Source organism: Macrosteles quadrilineatus, unplaced genomic scaffold (genome assembly GCF_028750875.1).
Source record: "Macrosteles quadrilineatus isolate MER2022 unplaced genomic scaffold, UCM_ALF_1.0 Scaffold_4__1_contigs__length_99947679, whole genome shotgun sequence".
Classification (NCBI taxonomy): domain Eukaryota; kingdom Metazoa; phylum Arthropoda; class Insecta; order Hemiptera; family Cicadellidae; genus Macrosteles; species Macrosteles quadrilineatus.
The window spans coordinates 21,699,825-21,726,252 of record NW_026542597.1 but is presented as its reverse complement, the minus strand read 5'-3'; the positions used below and the strand labels follow the sequence as shown (position 1 = coordinate 21,726,252).

At 38.5% G+C, this 26,428-nt stretch overlaps 1 protein-coding gene across 2 annotated transcripts; it reads left to right on the top strand.

Annotated features, from left to right (window-relative positions):
- Positions 1-933: 933 nt before the first annotated feature.
- On the top strand, positions 934-25,052 carry LOC128992335 (tRNA (adenine(58)-N(1))-methyltransferase catalytic subunit TRMT61A). Of its 2 annotated transcripts, none has more exons than XM_054415873.1 (5): positions 934-956; positions 5,294-5,657; positions 6,019-6,291; positions 22,786-22,943; positions 24,855-25,052. In XM_054415873.1, the coding sequence occupies exons 2-5, from the start codon at positions 5,303-5,305 to the stop codon at positions 25,029-25,031; spliced, it is 963 nt and encodes a 320-aa protein (XP_054271848.1). In that variant the 5' UTR covers positions 934-956; positions 5,294-5,302; the 3' UTR covers positions 25,032-25,052. The 2 variants fall into 2 exon arrangements, with proteins under 2 accessions (XP_054271848.1, XP_054271847.1); XM_054415872.1 differs by lacking the exon at positions 934-956 and adding an exon at positions 1,036-1,156.
- Positions 25,053-26,428: the final 1,376 nt, after the last annotated feature.

Sequence of the window (26,428 nt, the reverse complement as noted above, 5' to 3'; positions counted from 1 at the left end):
TTGAAAAGGACAGAGCTGCAAAACCGTCATTATTTAGTGGCCCTCATAGAAGTCCTGGGCCTGGAATACGAACCAAATTCGTGCAAGATCAATAATAATATTGGCGTGGTTATGGTATCTTGTGTAAGTTACAGTGCCATTTTATGAAGACAACGCCACTGAAGTAAAATATTTCAAGAAATGATGCTGGATCATTGGCCATCCCACAAATAAATTCAAAACATTTTCTGTACCATTTTCCCAAAAGGATGGTAAAACCAAGGTCCCAATAGAAAAACATGCCATGCTGCAGCGCAACATAGCCTACGTCACAGTAGTGGATTGTTGTACGAAAATTGTACCGTAAAATCTATCCGGAAATCGAAAGCGGCTGAAGGGAGCCTCTTGGGATGAAGATGATGACGTCATTGTTTTTTTCGCGACTTGCGTGATCAAATTCGTCTGCTTCTTTCTTTGCTGGCGTGTGATGTACAGTGACAGTGTACAGTGTGATGGTCAGCTAGGATTTTTGACACTATCATGTCTTGCAGTGCGTTTGAAATTTTTGCCACAGGTCCACAGGTTGATTCACCCGCCCTCAAACAACGCCGATTGAATTTTCGCCGCTTAGCTAGGACGGGGCCTTAGTAGTGATTGTAGACTGTAGAGTGAGTGAGAGACTTGAGAGGAGAGTTGTAGTGGTTGAAGTTGACAGTACAGTTGATTAATTCAAATTCAGACCTTATGTCTGTAAATAAAAAAAATGTAATGTGTCAATATCATTCCTGATAAATATCAAATAAACATAAAAAGAAGACGGATAAGTTAACCACAAAAAGTGAACATTGGGGCCTCATGACTTTTAATCAAGGCCACCACAATTGTGTCATTTAAAGAAAAAAAGTCAGACTTCAATGAATGGAGTTCCCGAGTTGAGTTCTGTCTCTGTCTGTAGTAAAAGTAACTCAAATTAAATTGTAGGTTATGCTTATTGTTTTTATTGTTATCTTTTATTGTGTGGTTTAATTACTTACTATTTTTTTCTAGAAATATCACGAATAACTTTTACCAATCATAAAAACTAAGTTTACATAGATTTATCTGCCTTTTCTTATCAATTGTTTACATACTTGTGTCTGTAAACATAACCTTCAAGACAGAGCTCTTTCAGTACTAGGTATAGGTGCATACAATAGTTTTATAGCTTATTTGCCTGTTAGCAAATTTCACAAAGGAAGTCATTCGTCATTTTTTCCAAAATTCATACCAAAATGCGTATTGGAAACGTCACTTTACAATAAAGGAAATAAACATATCTTAATATTACTGATCAAATTAAGTTAGGCTGATTTTGTTTATACTACACAAGCTATTAAAATACCACTAAAAACACACTTCCTTGTAGCAGCAAACTTAAGTAATATTGGTGTGAACCTGGCAATAACTCCAGCCATAAGTAGTGCGCGCGCCCGAAAAAATCTATTGCTGGCCGCTTTGCGGCAAAATACGTCCGCGATGCATATTACCGATTATGCCAACAGATAGAGGACACTTTAACGGACACGACAGTATCAATATTATGTACCTGGGGAGTAGTATAAGGGGGGTAAAATCGGCAAAAAGTAGTGCGCGCGCTACAAAAAATCTATTGCTGGCCGTATTACGGCAAAATACGTCCGCGATGCATATTACCGATTATGCCAACAGATAGAGGACACTTTAACGGACACGACAGTATCAATATTATGTACCTGGGGAGTAGTATAAGGGGGGTAAAATCGGCAAAAAGTAGTGCGCGCGCTACAAAAAATCTATTGCTGGCCGCTTTGCGGCAAAATACGTCCGCGATGCGTATTACCGATGATGCCAACAGATAGAGGACACTTTAACGGACACGACAGTATCAACATTATGTACCTGGGGAGTAGGTTAAGGGGGGTAAAATGAGCAATAAGTAGTGCGCGCACCACCAAAAATCTATTGCTGGCCGTATTACGGCAAAATACGTCCGCGATGCATATTACCGATTATGCCAACAGATAGAGGACACTTTAACGGACACGGCAGTATCATTATTATGTACCTGGGAAGTAGTATAAGGGGGGTAAAATCGGCAAAAAGTAGTGCGCGCGCTACAAAAATCTATTGCTGGCCGTATTGCGGCAAAATACGTCCGCGATGCATATTACCGATTATGCCAACAGATAGAGGACACTCTAACGGACACGACAGTATCAACATTATGTACCTGGGGAGTAGGTTAAGGGGGGTAAAATCGGCAAAAAGTAGTGCGCGCGCTACAAAAAATCTATTGCTGGCCGTATTGCGGCAAAATACGTCCGCGATGCATATTACCGATTATGCCAACAGATAGAGGACACTCTAACGGACACGACAGTATCAACATTATGTACCTGGGGAGTAGGTTAAGGGGGGTAAAATGAGCAATAAGTAGTGCGCGCACCACCAAAAATCTATTGCTGGCCGTATTACGGCAAAATACGTCCGCGATGCATATTACCGATTATGCCAACAGATAGAGGACACTTTAACGGACACGACAGTATCAACATTATGTACCTGGGGAGTAGTATAAGGGGGGTAAAATCGGCAAAAAGTAGTGCGCGCGCTACAAAAAATCTATTGCTGGCCGTATTGCGGCAAAATACGTCCGCGATGCATATTACCGATGATGCCAACAGATAGAGGACACTTTAACGGACACGACAGTATCAACATTATGTATCTGGGGAGTAGTATAAGGGGGGTAAAATCGGCAAAAAGTAGCGCGCGCGCTACAAAAAATCTATTGCTGGCCGTATTGCGGCAAAATACGTCCGCGATGCATATTACCGATGATGCCAACAGATAGAGGACACTCTAACGGACACGACAGTATCAATATTATGTGCCTGGGGAGTAGGTTAAGGGGGGTAAAATGAGCAATAAGTAGTGCGCGCACCACCAAAAATCTATTGCTGGCCGTATTACGGCAAAAGCCAGCAATAGATTTTTTGTAGCGCGCGCACTACTTTTTGCCGATTTTACCCCCCTTATACTACTCCCCATATACATAATGTTGATACTGTCGTGTCCGTTAAAGTTTCCTCTATCTGTTGGCATAATCGGTAATATGCATCGCGGACGTATTTTGCCGCAATACGGCCAGCAATAGATTTTTTGTAGCGCGCGCACTACTTTTTGCCGATTTTACCCCCCTTATACTACTCCCCAGGTATATAATGTTGATACTGTCGTGTCCGTTAAAGTGTCCTCTATCTGTTGGCATCATCAGTAATATGCATCGCGGACATATTTTGCCGCAATACGGCCAGCAATAGATTTTTTGTAGCGCGCGCACTACTTTTTGCCGATTTTACCCCCCTTATACTACTCCCCAGGTATATAATGTTGATACTGTCGTGTCCGTTAAAGTTTCCTCTATCTGTTGGCATAATCGGTAATATGCATCGCGGACGTATTTTGCCGCAATACGGCCAGCAATATATTTTTGTACCACGCGCACTACTTTTTGCCGATTTTACCCCCCTTATACTACTCCCCAGGTACATAATGTTGATACTGTCGTGTCCGTTAAAGTGTCCTCTATCTGTTGGCATCATCGGTAATATGCATCGCGGACGTATTTTGCCGCAATACGGCCAGCAATAGATTTTTTGTAGCGCGCGCACTACTTTTTGCCGATTTTACCCCCCTTATACTACTCCCCAGGTACATAATGTTGATACTGTCGTGTCCGTTAAAGTGTCGTCTATCTGTTGGCATCATCGGTAATATGCATCGCGGACGTATTTTGCCGCAATACGGCCAGCAATAGATTTTTTGTAGCGCGCGCACTACTTTTTGCCGATTTTACCCCCCTTATACTACTCCCCAGGTATATAATGTTGATACTGTCGTGTCCGTTAAAGTGTCCTCTATCTGTTGGCATCATCGGTAATATGCATCGCGGACGTATTTTGCCGCAATACGGCCAGCAATAGATTTTTTGTAGCGCGCGCACTACTTTTTGCTGATTTTACCCCCCTTATACTACTCCCCAGGTACATAATGTTGATACTGTCGTGTCCGTTAAAGTGTCCTCTATCTGTTGGCATCATCGGTAATATGCATCGCGGACGTATTTTGCCGCAATACGGCCAGCAATAGATTTTTTGTAGCGCGCACACTACTTTTTGCCGATTTTACCCCCCTTATACTACTCCCCAGGTACATAATGTTGATACTGTCGTGTCCGTTAAAGTGTCCTCTATCTGTTGGCATCATCGGTAATATGCATCGCGGACGTATTTTGCCGCAATACGGCCAGCAATAGATTTTTTGTAGCGCGCGCACTACTTTTTGCCGATTTTACCCCCCTTATACTACTCCCCAGGTACATAATGTTGATACTGTCGTGTCCGTTAAAGTGTCCTCTATCTGTTGGCATCATCGGTAATATGCATCGCGGACGTATTTTGCCGCAAAACGGCCAGCAATAGATTTTTTGTGGCGCGCGCACTACTTATTGCCAAGTTATTGCCAGGTTCACACAAGTTTAAGTAATTACCAACGTAATGCTATTTAAATTAGGTTTGGTTGTAAATCCATCATGTTATAGAAAATATCATAGTGAAGATCAAACCAAGGAAGGGGAATTTGGTTTAGTCTGCAGGTTTTCTTGCTGTTGCAGGGATATTATTTATCTTTTTTTAACTTAACGTTTAAAAGTTGAGGCACAGGAGGGGTAGGTTTGATTCCTGACATATCCACATTGGTTTGTACTTCTTTCCCTCAAAGCGTTTGAGTAGGCCTAAGTAATCCTCTTGTAAAAAATACGACCGGCTAAATTTTTACTTAGGCTTCATTAAAATTTTTTTTCCCTAAAAATATATCATATAATGGGTTGCTTACTGTCAACCAGCTAAAGAAATAGAAAGTTTAAGAGTGTTATTTTAGTATAAACTTAGTTTGCTCCGTTCTTCTGATGCATTGCATTGCTTTAACTTATACAACAAGAATGCATACAGATTTGTCTATAGCTTATACAGATTTGTCTATAGCTTACTTCTTAGGCTAGGTCTATATTTCAATATATGAAATAACTTAATAAGGATTGAAATGTATTTGAACCTCTTTAATGTAATAAAAGACACCTGTATAAGTGTAACTTTTAATTGCAAAGTCATGACTTTAAATATACCAATTTTATCACTAGGCCTACTGTACTGTGATAAAACTAAGTTTTACATAGGTAAAGGTAAACTAAACTTTCTCTAATAGGTAGCTCTAGTAATTCCATTTTCTGTTATAGCTTTCTACAATGAGTTTTGACGGATACAAAGAAATAATTGAAGAAGACGATTTGGCGATTTTATACCTGAATCCAAATTCAATGTACCCTGTGAAAGTGGTGCAAACGGTCGTAGATAAACTTGGAAAAACTGTTGATAATGTGTTTCAAACTACTTATGGCGCGTTGAAAGTTAAGGATTTGATCGGGAAAAAGTTTGGATCAAAAGTGAATCTTTCAAAAGGGTGGGCTTATGTGTTACATCCTACACCTGAACTTTGGACTCTCACTTTACCTCATAGAACTCAGATAATCTACACCCCAGACATCAGCATGATAATAATGCAGCTTGAACTTCAACCTGGGAGCGTAGTGGTTGAATCAGGTAAATTTTTGTTAAGATTCTTCTAAACTAGGCCTAGGTACCAGCCGTACTACGGTAAAATATTGTGTAGAAGCTAACTTAGCTACCGAGAACATCAATTTTAGTGTTAAAGTTCAGTTATATACTTTTTTAAGCCAGATAATGCTGGTTGATAATAAGTTACTGGGGGAGTGATCTGGTCTAGTGGTAGAGTATAGGACTTCGGTCCCCAAAATCTTTTGGTTCAAATCCTGCCAATCACCAATGTATTTCATCTAAGTTAAGTGATAATACCACAGACATCTAGTGACTGTCCGGAGCAATTTGTATAAAAATGTGAAATTCATTACAAATAGTTTGTGTACCTTTTACCTCTTTGCAGGAACTGGAAGCGGATCCCTAACCCATGCGCTGGCTCGCAGTGTGAGGCCTTCAGGGCATGTCTACACCTTTGACTTCCACGAGCAGCGAGTGGCCGTGGCTCGTGAGGAGTTTTCCATTCATCGGATAGACAAGGTTGTGACGTGTGCTCATCGTGACGTGTGCAAGGATGGCTTCGGAGACGAGGTGAGAGGCAAGGCGGACGCTGTGTTTCTGGACCTCCCACATCCTTGGCTAGTCATTGACCACAGTATCGACGCTATAAAGAGTTCAGGTAAGGTAAAGATTTGCCTTGCTTTGCTTGTCGGAAAAGTTGCCTTAGATTTTGTTTTAACAAAACCCCAGCCGCAGCAAATCTGCAGACTAAGTAAATTTCTATTCGCCCGATTGGGTTTTCAATTAAATCTATTTAGGTAAATAATATACAGGGAGGGTAATAAAGTAGTTTTTTTTTGTAGAATATCAATAGCTTAGTATCGGTCCCGGGCCCAGGTCTTACCATGTGACCTACGATAATAGCTAATACCCTATAGGGAAATCAGCTAAAACTTAAATAGCTAGTCAGTGGAAGAACAAAGGAGTGAGAATAAGAGGTAAAACAAATTAAAATGTATTTGGTGAACAATTTTTGAAATTGAATTTAACTAGGACTTGCTCCTCCTACGATGCTAATGCTATACAAGAATAATATGATTTTCAGTAAACTATTACCAAGCGCTCAAAATGAAATAATGGGACAAAAAGGATTGCGTTATTTCACTTACTCATCCTACAACGTTACCGGTACAGTAGGCTTAATAATACGATTCTCAGTAAGCTATAAACCTAGCGCTCGCTATTACCTATTTAATTTTTCAGACAAAAAAACGGATTGACACCATCGCCGTTGAGGGTGGGAGCCGTCGAGGTTCAAACTGTTCGTTCTGCCAAGTATCTTGGGGTCATGGTAGACAGCAAGCTTAGCTGGCGGGATCAGATCTTCCGTACAGCGGACAAGGCCGCTAGGGTGGTTTCTTCTCTTAGCCGGTTGATGGCCAATGTCGGAGGGCCTCGGTCCAGTCGTAGAAGGCTGTTAATGTCTTCGGTCCAGTCCGTACTCTTGTACGGTGCGGAGGTGTGGGCAGACGCACTAAATAAGGAGGCATACAGGATGCGGCTCGCCCGAGTGCAGCGTCAAGCAGCACTGAGGGTAGCATCTGCCTACCGAACAGTGTCCGAGCCCGCCGTCCTGGTGATTGCTGGAGTCATCCCCGTCAAACTTTTGGCGGCGGAGAGAAAGGCAATTTACCGGCGCCGTGGGGAGGACGAGGCACGAACAGAGGAACGCACCCGCACCTACCAGCTGTGGCAGGAGGGCTGGGAACAGGAGACACGGGGACTCTGGACCAGGCGACTGATACAGCAAGTCCAACCTTGGGTTGATCGGCGGTACGGAGAGGTGGACTTCTACCTCACCCAATTTCTGACGGGACACGGCTTTTTCCGGTCGTACCTGTTCAGGATGGGCAAAGCCGTGTCACCCGACTGCATATACTGCCCAGGCATTCTCGATGACGTGGAACATACATTTTTCCACTGCCAGCGCTGGGAAAGGCCCCGCCTGGAGGCTCAACAATTAATAGGACTGCTGTCGGTGGACACGGTCACACCGATTATGACGGAGGGTGAGGACAATTGGACCTGTGTGTCACATTATATCCAGGGTATTCTCCGCGCCAAGAAGATCGACCTTGACCGGGATGCGGTTGTAGGTCATTAAGAATCGAAATGCCAGAAACGGTGCGAGCCCTGAGGGCTTAGGTCACATGTTGGCCTGACTTGAAGTAATGTGACAAACAATTCCAGGTCTGTGTCCAACAGAGTAGAGGGGGTTTTTTAGTGAGTAGTCTGACAATTTTCAGGAGTCTCACACTACAGGCTGGCTACCTGTGTGCGTAAAAGCATTTTCCCTCCTCTCCCTAAAAAAAAAAAAAAAAAAAAAAAAATTACCTATTTAATAGGATGACGTAAATTTGTAAACCAATTTTTATTTGAACAAGCTTGCAAACCTCCCTTATTGGGACTGGGATAGGAATGGGATTTCATGAGGGTTAACATGCTAGCTGGTAGTCGTGTTGAGAGGTTATCTTAACATAAACATTATTTCGTTTTCTAGCTTTGTTTGTTAATTAATTCAAGATTCAATATAAAGAAGAAAGAAAATATAGTTCACCACACCGGCAAAATGTGACTTTTTAACCCTCGCTCATTTTCTGACCTCGGCTTCGCCTCAATAGTAAAACCTGACCTCGGGTCATAAAGAGTCACTTTAGGTCCTAGTGATGAAATAACTATATTTGTTTAAGCATTTCAAAATAAAATGTAGCATATTAACTTAATCTTGTGTTAGTGAAAATTGGACATTTACTTTTATTGTTTTTTAACAATATTTAATATTTAATCGGTAAAATTTACTCAAATAAAAATTACGTCAACACGTAGCTTCAGAAACGTCATTGAGTTAACATTGCAATTTTGTAGGCCAGGTAGGAGAAACACAGTATTTCGGAGTAGTGAGATTTTCTTTATCTTTCTTTCTTCTTAGCTTGTTCCACATTTTACTTTGTCCCTGAAGCGAAGTAAAGAATGCATTGAAGTCTTCCTGTGTTGGTGTGGTGAATTGTTTCATGAAGAAGCGACTCCCATGTGTTGGCGCTGTCCCCCATAAACAGAAAATTTCTGAGATCTCTACACACTATTGAGGTGTTGTAGTGTGAGATCTCAGAAGTTTTGAGATTAATTTTGATTTTATCTTGAATGTATAGATGAGAATTCCGAAGATGTCGGCTAGAATTTTAATATTAAGAAGATGTGTGTTCTTGAAGACCTACCCTCGACGTTGTTATTTCGACACTTCAGGGCCTGGAAAATTAACATTCCTAAGTTATTATGTTTGTCCTTTAACTGTAAATTGAACAAAGCCTGGATTCAATTAATAGTAGGGGTATTCATAGAAGATCAGACAATAGGATGAAGCTGACACCTCTGGGCAGGAAGTGCTGAACTATCTTCTCTTCCCAAGTCCATTTATCTGATCACCAAACAGTCAAACTGTCCAGCTTGATACCAGGTGCTTACCTGACAATTGCAGGGAACTTTGATGTATTCCTTATCTCAGTTCAAACCATTGGTGAAGTAAATAGACACAAAATAATTCATCGTCAAACCTACCTTGATTAATTGACCAGTTTGTCTCCCTCACCCTCACTACTCCAGTACTGGGGTACATCTGCTGCTTGCTTTTGCCTGGATATTTATGCCTGGCCGTACTTTACCCCATTTTTGCATTCAAGTCTTCCTTGATCAAGGTTTCAATATTTTCCTGGAATTTGTTGTCCTAGACTTTGTCAGACACTTTGGCACAAATTACATTCTGTGAAGACAAAATTGTATTGTCCTGACCTCAGGGCAATACCTGTGACCTCAGGGTGACCATTGCTGTCTTGGGCCCGAAGTCCATGTCACTACCAACTGAGCCACCGACTCACCATATCTAAATTGTATATATATCCAAATTATCTAAATATATATCCAAATCTATCTATACTTATTTAATACGCAAGCAGGTTTTTTGTGACAATTACTCCCCTGAAACTACTGAAACGATTGAAATGTTTTTGGTGTCATTGGAAAGAGCGCAACGTGAAGTTGTGCAGGAAACTTTCTTTTAAGGGAAATAATTAGAGAGTGAAGCCCTGGGGCCCTTTAAAGATTTGTATTTCTCCTTAAGATTAACATGGAAAAAACATTGTTATGAAACTCCAGCTGTTGTCAGAAATTAAAAGTGAGAAGAAGAACATATGTTAATTGTAAACAGTCAATAAATTTGCTAATTTAACAGTAGTTAGCTACAAACATTTTACTGACATGGTTGAAATGAAATATTTACTACTAGCTGTACCCACGGGCTTTGCCCCGTTTAACTTCATAAGTATTCGCATGGCTCAATCACGTCCCGGTTGAAGTTCGTTCGCTACGCTCACTCACCTTTAGGTTGGAGCTCGTTCGCTGCGCTCACTTGTTTTCAGGTTAGCTCGTTCGCTACTCTAACTCGCCTCCAGGTTGATGTTCGTTCGCTACGCTCACTCACCTTTTGATTGCAAATTAGCTGTTGTCATAAATTTTAAAAAGTCATCCCTTTTATTGTTTATAATACTTTGATAAAGGTTTTTATGTTTTAATATTTAACATTGGAGAATTTAAACGTTGTAAAGTGTACAGGTGTGCTGCGATTGGGGTTTAATATATTTGGACTTATTCAAAAGTAAAATAGTTTTCTGTGCTGCACTCTGTAGAAACACTGTGGCACTATTTCAAATCATGACTAATGCTAATACAGAATGTTGTAATTATTCAAACCTACAAAACAGTTGGTAAAAGTAAACATCTGCTTTTAAATTATATTTATTTGTAAACATTGTAGATCAAAAAGTCTGACATTGGCCCACTTAAAACCCTCTGGGGCAGAGCCCTTTTGATAGATCTGCACCAAACTTCACTCGAACCATCCTTGAAAGATGCTTAATAATGCCTGAAAGTTTCATTACAATCTGTTGAGCGGTTTCGGAGTCCATAACGTATATACATACACACACACATACATAGTTCCTCTTTTATAGATATAGATTTGAATTTGGGTTGGCGTAAATATTACAATGGAAAAAAGCAAAAGAGTCTGGGGATTAATTGATATACTAGAAAGAAAACTTAATTAACACTGTGCTGCATTTCTTAGTAATTTTTTAAAGAGCCGATTTGCAAACTATGGAAACATATGAAGTCATAGAACACCACTAAGGAGTCATCGGAAATTATTACTGTTATTCGTTTTAAAATAACGCCTGTAATACTTAGCAATTGCTCGAATTCGAACAACAGGGACACTAGTACTTATTTAATACGCAAGCAGGTTATTTGTGACAATTACTCCTCCGAAACTACTGAACCGATAGACATGTTTTTGGTATCATTGGAAAGAACGTAACGTGAAGTTGTGCAGGAAACTTTCTTTTTATGGAAATAATTAGAGAGTGAGGCCCTGGAGCCCTTTAAAGTTTTGTATTTCTCCATAAGATTAACATGGGAAACGATCTTTGATATGAAACTCCAGCTGTTGTCAGAAATTAAAAGTGAGAAGAAGAACATATGTTAATTGTAAACAGTCAATAAGTTTACTAATTTAACAGTTTGTTACAAACATTTACTGACTTGGTTAAAATGAAATATATTTAGGCTACTATTTGAATTTGGGTTGGCTTTAATATTACAATGGAAAAAAGCGAGAGAACCTGGATAATTTGATATACTAAAAAGAAAACTAAATTAACACTGTGCTGCATTTCTTAGTAATCATTAAAACAGCCGATTTGCAAACTATGGAAACATAGGAAAGTCATAGAACACCACCAAGGAGAAGAAATAAAAATAATGTTTTTTTTTATTTTTTATTTATAATCGTTATTATGGGCAACCTGATGCGGCTATGAGTAAGGCTATATTTGTAGAAAACACTAGAAAACAAGACCAGCTTTTGAAAAATAATCTGATATTCACAAGAAATATTGAATACAGTATATCAATCTGTTATGTAAATCCATAATCTTTTAGTCGAATAAGAAACCTTTATAAAGTCATCATAAATTATGACTGTTATTCGTTTTAAAATAACGCCTGTAATACTTATAAATTGCTCGAATTCGAGCAACAGGTACACTAGTTTATCTAAATATTACTATACCATATTTATCTAAATATTATTGGTGATAATATCATATTCACATCAATCATCATTTGTAGGTGGATTTATGTGAGAGGAATGTAAGAGATGTTTCAGTCAGAGAATTCAACAAGTATGCAAATGGTTCAGTAAAATTTAATCTATTTTTTTTATCTTATACTGAGCTAGGAAAGATTGTGATTTCAACCAGGGCTAATTATGAACAACAGCCCTGTTGGCGGAGCTTCTAGTGAGCTAACGACGAATCACATTGCATGATCATTTTTAATACTTACGATTAAATAGTTAAAGGGCATTACACTCAATGACGTAGAAGGCTTCAAGAGTTTTCATGTTGATTTTGGCATAGTCTAGAATCTAGATCATCTTTCTGCTTATGTTTACCCACAGCATTTGTTCCGGTATCGACTACTTATACTTACTTCAACAGATGAAGAACCAGATAATTGTCCTGGTTTAGTCACATAATCTTCTCCTTCCTCAGTTCGAGAGTCATTCTGTTTAAAACTACGGATAGGTAATCTCCTAGATTTGTAGCTTCAACCAGTGTGGTACTTTTGCCTTTGTGATTTTTACACTTGATTTTTCATAAACTTTGATAAAAAGGTATTACCCTTAAACTTCCGTTCAATTTATCCACACCTGTCACAAGTTGCTACAATGTCCCATTTTTTTGTTTTGTAAATAAATTTATACAAATTGACTCCTGCACAACCTAATCTAGGCCTCAAGGAGTTGTCTTTTACCTTGGGCTCCCTTTGAATAAGACCTCTGTTGGAAATTATCTCTTTTCCTAGGGGGGAATACTGACGTAACCTCCCACGTCCTGCAGTTTTTCCTCCTCCAAAGGGCTGAACTTGATGTGTGACTGGGACGGGTGGCGTCGTCCTGTAATCCAGCTACTAGGAGGTCACGAATTGTGGATATTTATAGGCATGCACTGTGGACGGTATACTCTCTGGTGTGGATTAACGTCCGCACGAGTGAGTACTACGACTATCCGCAGTTCTATCCTGATAATTAGACCAATTCGTAAATTACAAGGAAAAAAATGTGGTTCGGATTCCACTATAAACTGTAGGTCCCTTAGTTGCCATTAGCTGTATGGGCCATTAATTAACAGCTGTGTCTAAGGAACATGTCAGCCTTAGTCACTAACAAGACTACAAGATCGCGCCACTCATCCTACACTCATCTCCATTCATACCTGGCTTAAAATACCTACTTTGTATGGTCGCCATTTCATCGAAAAGTATTAAAAGTATTAAAGTATTAAGTATTAAGCTACCTCCCTTCTGATATTCTTGTCTTTTGCAATAGAATCCATCTGCATGAGAAGCAGCTTTTTTGTAATTTAAAGAATTCTCTGGTTCCATTTGTGTCACATGTTAACAGTTCCACTGTGAATCAGCTGCAATATCCACCCGGTTTATTTTCCTATTTTTGAGCTTAGACAGGTTTACAGGAATCATCCAAAAATGAGTATACAAATGATTGTTTTCTGGCAGAAAACTCTTAGGCTATAAACTACTATAAATAAATACAAATGCGTAAACATACCATACAAATAAACGGTACCAGCAATCTGACACATACCTTCACCCATTAGCTAGTCAACAACCTTTATCACGGGCATACGGTGGGGGTAACTATGATATTTTATAGGGAAAATCACAAAAGTTATTTTAACCAATATTTTTTTAACCGTCATTTTTACAACATGGGGGGGGGTTTACCATTAAGTTTGGAATTATAAGGACCATTTTATACTAAAGTTTAATCAAAATCGGTGGTTTTTGAAAACCGATTTTCCGTTATTCTATGCGTTTTATGGGAAAATCACAGAAGTTACAATGACTTTTGAACGGTAACTTTTACAGTAATGGGGGTTTTACTATTTTGTTGAGGATAAAAAGGACTAGACCTATAACAGTTAATTTTAATAAACAATTTTCAAGCTGTTTTTGTGAAAATTTGCTTTTAGTCGTTATTTAATGGGTTGTTAAAAGATAATGACAATTAAAAATCCAAATAAAAATAATGAAAGAAAGACCGGAGATACCATAAATTAGTACCCAGTACCCATTTACAAAATGTCATCAAAATCTGACCACAGGTGTGGTCTGTAGCTTTGTACACCTACACACAGATATCACTTCAAAAACCACTTTTTGGGTTCAGGGGGACCCAAAACGGAAATCCACGCAAAACTCAAACTCGAAAATTTTGACGAAAACAATACATTCTCCATCCTTTGCAGAGGGACAGAAAGTAATAAAATACACAACTAAAATTCAACTCACGAAATACAAACACAATGTAAACACAAATGTTGCCGCTGCGAACCGCACTAACCCGCTAATTGCCCAAGATACGATCTACCACAGACTGACCATTATCCGGTAGCCCTTATCAGATCGACTCTTAATTTCTATGTTTAGAATGAAATTTAAGAAGAATCCGAACGTTTAGGCGTCGCCGATTACCAGAGTCCGCGGGGCTAGGTACGGTGGGAACCTCTGCAGCGTTGCGTCATCTCGTGCATCTCGTTTGGATAATTAAGGGGGATACGGGAGAATTTCCGATTTCGGTAGTCGGCGAAATGATAAACGATTCGTAACAGACGGCTTTGCACATTAGTTGGGGAAGTGTCGGTAGTGTGTTGGACAGTTTCGTGTTATTCCAAGGATTTTTACAATTGGTAGTTGTGAAATCGGAAAAAGTTTCGACAAAAATGGAAAATAAGAACAGAAACGGCGTGGATCGTAACATATGCGAATTATGTCACTGGCCCGAAAGTAAACATGATTTTATCAATATTTAACCGGAACTGTGAAACCAGCTGTTACAGCTATTAGTATAGGTTCGGGCCAGTACGGTAACAGAAACGGTGATAGCAAACTGCAGTTTATTTTATCACTGCCGTAAATAAAATACTTCTTTATAGACATATTATGCTTTTGTATCAGCTCTAGACAGTTTTAAGTTTAGTTCCTCCTCGATTTATGCAGAGGACGTTGTTTTGTTATGTTCCTAGTTTTTTTTACCAATTAAAACAAACGTAAACTAAACAAAATGTGTAACTACAAATAATTGATCATTTTGGGTCATAAGGCTAAACGGACTACTGGATTACCGCAATGCATGCATTAAAAAACGTTTTCCTACAGTCACCCGACAAAGTTGGCTTCCTTGTACTGTTTATAGTACAGAAAGCTGCTAATTGCTGCATATTTATACTTTGCCGCACATCAGGAATCCAACGAAACAACACAAAACAGCGTGGTTCTATTATGCACGTAATCCGTGTACGCTTGGAAATAGGTTGGCAACACTTAAAGATAATAATACTATGAGCAGCTGATTGACTATTATAACTACGATTTAACCTGTCAATTCGTGTTTATAGTTTCGGTATTTCTGAACTTACTGCACTTTTCTTTTAAACGTTTTTAAAACATTCCTACAATCTTAATAAACAAGAAAATACCTTTAAAGCATTTTTTTAGGCGCGGAAACCACTTGAAATTACAAAAACATACGGAACTATATTCTCAAAACGCGGAGCACATTTCTTGCCGAGGAAAAATAGCGGAGTGATACGGACCGCGGGTACTACTTTCTCTAGGGCACCATTTGTGTTGCCAGCTGAACCTAAAAACGTGTTGTAAAGTGTTTGAAAGACTAATTATTTATATGCTTTATAGTGACTGTAGGAAAAATATAATGCGTAACACGAGTGAAAAAGGCCTTTGCTGCACTCGAGATCATTCCGCACTCGCCTGCGGCTCGTGCGTAAACATTGCTCTCGTGTGCAGCAAAGTGCCACTTTCACCACTAGTTACACAAATAACTATTTCACAGCATTGAGACAAAAACGGTTTTGAATCATACTATCTATGAAAATATAGTTTTCCTACAGACACCCGACAAAGTGGGTTTCCTTGCACAGATTATAGTACGGTACAGAAAACCTTACTTTGGCGCACAGTTTTTACTTTGGAGCACACCAGAATTCTAACCAAACAACACCAAACAGCGTGCTTTTATTGTGCACGTAATCTGTGGACGCTTGAAAATAAGCTGACAACGCTTGAAGATATTACGACTACGATCAATCAGCTGGTGTAGCGTTTCCCATTTCGTTCAATGTTTGGATTTAACCTAACTCAAAAACGTGTTGTACAGTGTTTGAAAGACTAATTATTTATATGATTTATAGTAACTGTAGGAAAAATATAAAGTGTAACCCGAGTGCAATCTGTCTTTGCTACACTCGAGAAACTGTTTACACTCTCCTACGGCTCGTGCGTAAACATTGCTCTCGTGTGCAGCAAAGTGCCACTTTCACCACTAGTTACACAAATAACTATTTCACAGCATTGAGACAAAAACGGGTTTGAATCATACTATCTATGAAAATATAGTTTTCCTACAGACACCCGACAAAGTGGGTTTCCTTGCACAGATTATAGTACGGTACAGAAAACCTTACTTTGGCTCACAGTTTTTACTTTGGAGCACACCAGAATTCTAACCAAACAACACCAAACAGCGTGCTTTTATTATGCACGTAATCTGTGGACGCTTGAAAATAAGCTGACAACGCTTGAAGATATTACGACTACGATCAGCTGGTGTAGCGTTTCCCATTTCGTTCAATGTTTGGATTTAACCTAACTCAAAAACGTGTTGTACAGTGTTTGAAAGACTAATTATTTATATGATTTATAGTAACTGTAGGAAAAATATAAAGTGTAACCCGAGTGCAATCTGTCTTTGCTACACTCGAGAAACTGTTTACACTCTCCTACGGCTCGTGCGTAAACATTTCTCTCGTGTGCAGAAAAGTGCCACTTAGCCCACAAGTTACACAAATAACGATCGTTCTCTGGTTTTAAAACCTCACTGTACACGGAAATCGTGTGATCTACTTTAAAATAAAAGAGAAGTATTGTCTATCAGCGCTCTAAACCCTAATCTAAAACACGCATCAAAAAAGGCATCAGATTTTGTAATAGGTTGAAGGCTACTTGCTAAAAAAAATCAAAGGCGAAGATGCATTTAATTTATCACAACAGCCGGCCACTAACCAGAACCCATAGAACTATTACCTATAAACTTGTAGTTCTATGCGAGTACCTCCAAAACCGACTGATACTATTACTCAACAATAACGGTCTCGCAAACGAAAAAAGTCACAAACACTTAGAAGATAATAATTTTGTAATATTGACCGAGCATGCAATTTTACGTATCTATCTTCTATATATTAATAGGCAAGCATGTTTCTTTAAAACCTTTTTTCTCAGCTCGTGTGCATCGTAGGGAAAATCTACGCATACTGTTGGAAAGCTATTTTCCTGTAGGTGTGCAGAATCACTTTATAAATTTAAATAGGCTCAATGATAAACACAAAAATGAGTTTAAAAATTTGAAAAAAATTAACATGGATCTTATGCGTTGCTATGCTGGTTACGAAATAACAACGAAATATAAACAGAAAATCAAAACAAATGGAAGAAACTCCAATCACATGTTTTATTTACAGTGTGGGGTGAAAATACCCCCGCCGCAGCAAACCTGCAGACTAAGCGAATTTCCATTGACCTGATTGGATTTACACTAAAATGCCTCCATAAAAATAGCACATTTATTTCCTATTTAAATAGAATTAGTTTAACAAGTACCTTAGGTTTGCTGCAACAGTTAGGGTAAAAAAGATTTTTTTATAAAATGATAATAGTTTAGTAAGAAATAAAAGTATTTTCCAAAATCGATCAAAATATGTTCATAAACAAGCAAACTGCAACAGTCGACTTATTCTCCATAAGAATAACATGGGAATTTTAAAATTACAATTTTTTTGAATTTTCTCCGTAACAATTAGGCGCATAATAACGCTTCAATATACTAAATTATTTGTTTTTTTAAGCTCTACAAAATGGTTTAAAAAGAAATTGTGAAATTTTGTGTTTTTAGGGGCAAAAATGGGAAAAACCTATTTTTACCCCATAAAACCCCCCATAAACCCCCGTTCCCATAGTCCGATCATGCTGGTTCGCGAACTCATTCAAGTTTATCCCGCCTTACACCTTCAAACCAAATTTTATCAAAATCGGACAAAAATTACTCAAGTTATCGTGCGGATGGACACACACATATATATATATATATATATATATATATATATATATATATATATATATATATATATATATATCTATATATAGATATATAAAAATTTGAACGAATGGTGTTTTTGGCCTCTGGGGACATCAAAATGAAAAAGTAAATCGGTCCCGGGCTTAGGTCTTACCATGAGACCTACGGTAATAGCTACTTCCCTATAGGGAAATTCGCTAAAAAATAGATAAGTGAGTACATTACATATTTTTGGTTGAGTTTCGACCACTGGACGACCTCTCGTTTCTGTTAATTTATGTAGCCCTTCCAGTTTTAATGTTTGTTTTCTTGTAACATGTCCAGTTTGCTGCTGTTCTCTAATAAACTGTGTCTGTAAATCATTTTTGACAGTTTTTACAGTTGAAGTTGTAGTCTTCGTTAATGTCAGACAGACAAGTTATTGGTTTACAATCGGTCGTTACGACTGTCTGGTCTGGGCTGTTTACAATGTTTTGAGACGAAAATTTGTTAAACTAAAAGTCTGCAAATACATTTTGAGGTTGAACTGTGAGTTTATTGATAAGTATGTCAATCATGAAGTTGATATAATTAGTCTTTTTGGATACCTCTGAGATTTTTTTTAACAAAAGAACTCAAGTAGTAAATCCTTGCAAAGCTCTTTTGAAAACTTAACAATACTTGAAAAGCTTCGAAGAATACCTACAAGCTATTCTGTTGGGATTAAAAAGAACCTAATTTTTGGAATAATTCAGTATATTTACTAAAAGTTAAGTAGTGCAAATTACTTCTGGATTTTATCAGACGTCTTTTCCTCTTTAGAAGTTTACATGTAAATTTCATTCATGTGTAAACTATGTAATCTCAAACTATTTAATCAGTGTTTTGATTGATTGTTAAAGATCTCAAAAACCAGGCCTAGTTTAAAATAATACTAATCGTGCAACTTTTAAACGGTGACCGCCATTTTGAAATTTTAGATAGTATCAAAGTAACTTGTTTTCTAAGATCGGTCTATTTTACCATACATACAATGTTCCATAAAAATCGGTTGAAACAATTGAAAGATAAAAATGGTAAAAAATACCAAATAGTGTATATCTAATTAACGAAGCGAATTTTTTAATTTTTTATTTTTTATTCTTGACTAGCTGGCCCGACAGACGTCGTCCTGTCCTAATGTGGTTTTATGTCAAATGCTCGTTCATTTTCAAGATGAGCTCGTTCACATGGCTCAATCACGTCATTGTTGAAGTTCGTTCGCTACGCTCACTCACCTTTATGTTGGAGCTCGTTCGCTGCGCTCACTTGCCTTTAGGTTAGCTCATTCGCTACGCTAACTCGCCTCCAGGTTGAAGTTCGTTCACTACGCTCACTCACCTTTTGGTTGCAAATTAGCTGTTGTCATAAAAATAATAATAGTGCTGCACCCTGTTGGTAAATCTATAAAATTTTTAATGCAATTGAACATCACAGAATCAAATTGTTTAGTTAAACCATAGATAAAACATACTCTTGTTAGTCTATGGTTAAACCAGCTGTTAAGATTCTTTAATTCCATTTATGTGAGTACTCATAAGGTTAACATGGGAAACTCCAGAGCCACTGGGGCGGAGCCCTTTTGACGGATCTGCACCAAACTTCACACAAACCATCCTTGAATAATGCTTAATAATGCCTAAAAGTTTCATTACAATCTGTCCAGAGGTTTCGGAGTCCATAAAGGACAAACAAACAAACAAACCTACATTGGATTTTATATATAGAGATTTTCTCTTTATTTTAACTCAAGAGACCACTACGTAAATTATGTTTCAATCCTAAACACAATGTATATACGAAAATACTCAAGTTTCGAATTTCTTCATACATTTTCCCACGGCACTAAGTAATTACTCAATCACTAACGGGATTTAATTCCCTTTGTGAGGCTTGCTAAAGACTGCTCCAGATATACAATTACCCGATATCATCTCCATATACAGCTGTTACAGGTCTGTTTTGGAAATGCCCCCTCCCCCCTGAGATGCCCTTTCCGATACCTCCACGACTTCTCACTCCTCGTTTGCTCGTTATTCGTCCTCGTTTCCCAACGTCGGTCGTTCCTGACGGTAGATTACTTGGTTACCATTGTAAACGAGAGCAATACCATTGTTACCAGTAAATGTTGCATCGTGCACGGGATGGGTAAAGGAAACTGTGGTAACCTATAAAGGTTTGGAGTTTGTAGAGGTTTTGGTTACTCACGATGGTCGATGAATCGGAATTTGAGTCTCAGGGTTGACGGGTTCGTTTGAAATATTACGATTTATATTTTATCAGTACAGTTCACCTTCGTACTGTACCGGCTCACTCATGGCTTTGCTATGCCATGTATTCGTGCTTCATGTGCATGTATGTGTGTGTATGTATTCGTGCATGTATGTGCTTTGTATTCGTGGTTTCATGTTCCACGCACAGATCTGTAGTCTTATGTGGACAGGCAAATGCAAGGTTAAAAGAGGCCGCCAACATCTTAAAAAACTTTTACTGAATCGTTTAATCGTTTGACACCTTTCTTGGTATATTTTTTGGCATAGTGTTTGGACACATATAACATTTATCAGTACGAACAGCTCGATTCGAATAAACTCAAAAATGTTTACGAAAATTTAACATTCGACTTCAAATTCTAACATTGTAGGCTACTCTTTCTTAGGTGGTGACTCAATTTTAAATCAATCGCAGGAATTTTCTTCTGATCGTAACTGTTTAATAATACGTGGATGGACGGAAAAGACTAGCCATTGATGAAAGCTAAAATAAATTAAATTATCATTCTGGTTTAACTCTTCATAGTAGCTTAGTAGTTCTTAAACAATTCTTTGTCAATTCAAAAATTGTGAACACGTAATGGATTTCGACTTCATTTTTTACTATTAAATTACATAAACATATTAATACATACCGCCTAGAGGTCTATAATTTTAAATCGGGTTAACCTTGTATGTGCAGAGGCAACAAAGATTTAAATTAAACGGCGGACTAAATCTTTTAAATATTTTGCTCACACTGCAGCAAAACCTGGATATTTTCGATGGCTGAAGAGTTATTTCTTATCCTTTCTCTAAAGAATAATCAGCTGGAGCCGAGGGAAAATATGTACATTTTTTTCACTGGTAAACTAATTGTTAAAAATTGAATGTTTCGAGAGTAGTTTTCAAATACCATAGTGCGTGTAGTGTGAAATTATATTTGTACTTCTTGTTACATTTAATCTACGAGAAGACGTTCTCGGTAAGGAATATCGTGTTAAAATCACCTACAAACATCTAACAAAATAGAAACCAAACCGTACCCAACCATCCACAACGGTCAACACCTAATTTAGATCTTAAATCAAACCCCGGTAAACCAAGCCCATAATGATACATTTAAATAAAAGTTGGTTCCGGAACCCCAGCGTTTACCGTGGAATGTACAGGTAAGTATATGGATCTCCGCACAGTAGCCAACTAATCACCCCCGGCTGGTCGGGTATTATTCAAATTGTGCCTGAACATTATCATTGTGGGCCACGTTGTGGATACAGCAACAACACTATCGGGCAGAGGATCATGGGAACTGCTCCGGGTTCTCATTACTCCTGGTTTGCTTTGCTTTCACATTCCGCTGACTCATCCTAGGTGCGAGAGTGACATCTTGATCTGACGCTGTGATTGTCAGTGGCGAATAGGAGGTGTCTCTGTAGAAGGATTTGAGTGAGAAGAATTTTAGTTACGTTTGGATCTTATCGGTTGTATTGGTGAAGGTTCTCTTCGTGGTTTAGCTGAAGGAGTTATGGACTGAGTGACATAAAGCATTTTCGTTGAGTGACCCTATGTTCTTGTCAGTCGATGTGTTGGTTTAAGTTCTTTCCATGGTGTAGCTCCGGGAGTTATGGTTTGGGCATGAGTGACATCAAGAACTTTCGTTGAGTTACGTTTGAATCTTTCAGTCAAATGTTGGTTTAGGCTCTCTTCATGGTTTAGCTTCGGGACTTATGGTTTGGGCATGAGTGACATCAAGAACTTTCGTTGAGTGACTTTTCAGTCAAATGTTGGTTTAGGCTCTTTCCATGGTTTAGCTTCGGGAGGTATGGTTTGAGTAACATCAAGCATTTTTGTTGAGTGACGTTTGGATCTTTCAGTCGAAATGTTGGTTTAGGTTCTCTCCATGGTTTAGCTTCAGGAGGTATGGTTTGAGTGACATCAAGAATTTTCGTCGAGTGACGTTTGGATCTTTCAGTCAAAATGTGGGTTGAGGTTCTCTCCATGGTTTAGCTTCGGGAAGTATGGTTTGAGTGACATCAAGAATTTTCGTCGAGTGACGTTTGGATCTTTCAGTCGAAATGCTTGATGTTGGTAGATTCTCTCCATGGTTTGGATCCAAGAGTTTGGTTTGAGTGATATCAATAATTTTTTTTAGTGGCATTTGGATATGGTCAGTTGCAATATTAGTAGAGGTTATTTCCATTGCATAGTTCCTAGTATTTGAATGACATTTGAATAAAAGCTACGAGTAGATCTGTCGTTGGCTGATATTTTGATTTAGTCTCATGTAATACTGGTTGCTGGAAGAATTTCTCTCCATGGTAGAGTTTCAGGAGTTAAAAATGTGTTTGGCACAAGAAAAATAGGAATAAGAAAAATAGGAAAAGAACACTGGTTGAAGTCCTGACTGTTATGCAATTTAGATTTTGGAATTAGAATACTCCTCCTCCATATGTGTTTTTTGGGAATGAAAAATAATTGTATAACAATTTTATTTTTACTGTTTAGTGTGTGCATTACTGATATTTATTCAATATATTTTCTACTTGTGTTACAGGTGGGAGGTTCTGCTCATTCTCGCCCTGTATAGAGCAGGTACAGAAGACCTGCCAGAGGCTGCAGACAGCTGGCTTCACGGATATCCTCACCATGGAGTGTCTTCGGCGGGAGTACAGCGTCCAGAACAGATCTTTCCCGTTGGAGAGGACTGACAATGTAATGCCAACATAAAACATAATATTTTGTATTGTTACAGTAGAATAGCTATCATCTGATCTTCGGATATTCGATCCTTCCTGTAGAAGTGAAGTGGAATCACGTGATTTTTTAGTGTGGGACCGCACCTCGAAGTGGATCTAGTCAGTCCCTTGGGAACCGGAGTTTTGCCAACGGGTGTCAGGTAGATGGGGGGATGCCTTCGGCCACCTCTTGGTGCGGAGATTTGCCAACGGTGGTGGTGGGAGAAAGAGTGTGACGGAGGGAGGGAGAGCGATTGTCAGGGTTGTCTACGCTTGGCAGTTATGCGCTTGTCGCAGTGCGTTAGGTTAGGTTAGGTTAGGTTAGGTTAGGTTAGGTTAGGTTAGGTTAGGTTAGGTTAGGTTAGGTTAGGTTAGGTAAGGTTAGGTTAGGTTAGGTTAAAAATTCAATACATTTCCTTTCACAGTCAGAGGTGCATAACTCCATTACTTTGAACACAGTCAGCATCCTGCCTGATTTGTCCACCCCTAGCGGAAGCCACCCTCACGGTCACGTGTAATCTCTCTCTCTCCCCCTACCTCTCTCGCGCAACCCACAACCGTTGGCAAAACTCCGCAGTATGTGGAATTCATGGATGGGGACCCTTTCTACCTGATACCCGTTGGCAAAACTCCTACACTCCAGTCCCTTTGGTCACCCCAGTCTGTGTTTGAAAGATACGAGTCTTTAGACACCTGAATTTGACTGTACTCAACGTGCTGCGTACCTTATATTCCGTAAATTAATCATAGAGTGTAACAAAGCTTTTATTTGGATTGTCATCCATTGATTTGTCACTACTATCTTCTTTGCTAACGTTTGGGATTTCGGCTGTGCCTCATTAACGTTACTGGTGGATTACTGAGTGCCGTCTAAAAATACATTCTTGCAAGATAGTGGGTGTCTCTCTAAAATAAAGTGTCAAAAAGATAAAATATCATTTATCATCATTTATAATGCAACATCTTTTTAACTTTCCAGCTTTGATATCTAGTTTTACATATACGATTATATTTATTCTATATGAACATTATTTTGCATTGCACGAATTGTGTGGGTCATGTCGATGTCACATACAGTATTACTTGCTGAATCCCAGCTATTGAATTTAAAAATTCATTCATGGTTCAATTCATTAATTGAACCATTGCAATTATACCTTAACTATTACGAAAACTATAATTGCTTGCATTTTATTATTTTAATAATAAGATTAAACCATACTAAGTGCCTACAATAGGCAGAACCGTTCTCGTTTTGTATGGAAACTTGCCCCGCTTATACTGAAGGCGTTGTTATAATGCCTCTCAATCAATGTTTATAATTCGTTCTCTATACAGTAGAACCTCGATAACCAGTCACTCATGGGGATTATTAAAGGATGAATTTTTATCGAGTTTTGCAATAACATTTAATTAAGTGTAATATAAAATTGAGGCTATTTGAAAATGACACTTGTAATCAAGAGCCACTTGATCGAGGGTCTTGTTATTAAGGTTCCACTGGATTTACATTTTTCTACTCAATCTAGCCTATAAATTGTGTTTCTAATTTGACTTTCTCGTAGTTGAATCTTTTTAATCCTTTAAATATATAGGCTACTTTACTTCAAACATCTTTACTTCTCACTTTAAACTTCTTTCCTCCTGACTTCACTCCGAATTTTTGTTTGACTTCTTCTCAACTTCTAGCGTCCTTGCTATCAAAATTCATGTTGCTAACTCAATGGTTTCAGTATGAGATTTAGGTGTTCAATACCTATGTTCACAATTGTCATGGGTTTTAAACCTCTTCACATCAAGTGTGCTGTATTAACAAATTCCACTGTCCAAAAAGTAGAAAAAATTATATTCTTTGCTGCATCTACATAGAACATATTTATTTTCTCAGAGTGACTCCACAGCCAAAGTTCAGACATTACCGTGTATGGTGCTACCAGCCTCCTTGCCTGGGCACACCGGGTACCTCACCTTCGCCTCTCTGCCGCCCCTCTGGGCAAGGGTGTCCGCCCCATCGGACACAGCCCTGGACACTACCACCCCCGAGGTGGAGTTGCAGACGACGTGACAATAAATGCTGTTATATTGACTTGTTGTCTCCTTCTAACCTGTGTTTTTATGACCTTTGAGATAATATGGCTGTAAGAACGAGAGTGGTTGATAGAAGCGAGGGGAGGGGGCAAAGATAGGGAGGAAGAGACACCTCGGCACCTAACCTAACCAAACCTAACTTAAAGGAAAAATTGGCTTGTAGCTTCTGAGCGAATGCGCAAAAAACCTCTTTTAAATTAGTAATATACCTTGTGATTCATTATTGTGTCAAAATACCTAAATTGATGTCCCAAAGTACTAAGAAACACATTACCGTCCTCAACCGCCCCGTGTCAAGCCATTAAGCATCCTAACAAATTCTGACATTATATTCCCACCTGATGACAATCTATGGGCCCGCGCAACGTTGTCAGGGATAAGATAATCCTTGTTTTGAAATCATCGATAAAATGGTTACTCATCTAATCCATGGTACTACATGGAGATATACTTTGCTTATGAGGATTGAAAACTCATCTTTGCTTTGATGGATAACAGATTTCTTTGGGGTGGGATAAGACCCTTAAAAATGAACTCTGGTGTTAGGCGAATGAATTATCACTAGCTCCTCTTATCTTTTCTTCCATTTAGTTCACTTACCGATTACTTCAGTGCACATCTAGCAAGCAATTCTTTTACTGAAACCTCTCGAACCCTATTAGACCGTATTTAAAGCCACTAAGTCATAAATAATTTAGCAAATTACTTCTCGAATTGTACATCCCTAGTTGACTCGCATGTTCGGTTTTGTGTTTGTCCGGATAATCAAACAGTGCATAATTAGCGCGGTGAGTTATGACGGCCATTACAGGCGGTCCATAACTTATCGGTAATTCGAGAAAGGTAATGTGCTGTCAAAACAATACACCCATAAATTGCGGGGGAGCGTTAAACTGAGAAGAGCTGCCTGCGCGGACATACGTCAGTCTCGGTCAGCGAAATTTGATGGTAAAGTCTAAGAGTTGTTTTACAGGACATTTAAAAAATATGCTTTCAGCACCTGTTTTTGTGAAGTAAAATAACTTGCTGTCTGTTTACTGGTTATTCACGTTTTGAAATAACTTAAAGCCCAATTTCTGTGTCACTTGGATAAGCTTATCAGGATCAAATATGTACTGTAGATTTCTAATATTTCAATGTTTAAATTCTTAAAGTTTTTGAATAAAAGAATTTAGTTCGGTTTAGCGATAGACCGAGATGCTGTTTCTACAGTTTCAAGTGTTTCTATATTTCAAGCAAAATTTGAAAATTTCAAAAATTGAGGTGATTGGATTGTTTATTGGTTCTAGAGGAACATTATCAAAATTTTTTGTGAACTTTTGGAAACAATATGATTTGGACAGATCCTTTTTGAAAATTATTATTCATGAAACA

Excerpts from the sequence above, each read along its gene's own strand:
- LOC128992335 (XM_054415873.1), top strand. The coding sequence starts at position 5,303 with ATGAGTTTTGACGGATACAAAGAAATAATTGAAGAAGACGATTTGGCG. Across the intron at positions 5,658-6,018 it reads GAGCGTAGTGGTTGAATCAG|GAACTGGAAGCGGATCCCTA; the intron begins GTAAATTTTTGT and ends ACCTCTTTGCAG. Across the intron at positions 22,944-24,854 it reads CGTTGGAGAGGACTGACAAT|AGTGACTCCACAGCCAAAGT; the intron begins GTAATGCCAACA and ends TTATTTTCTCAG.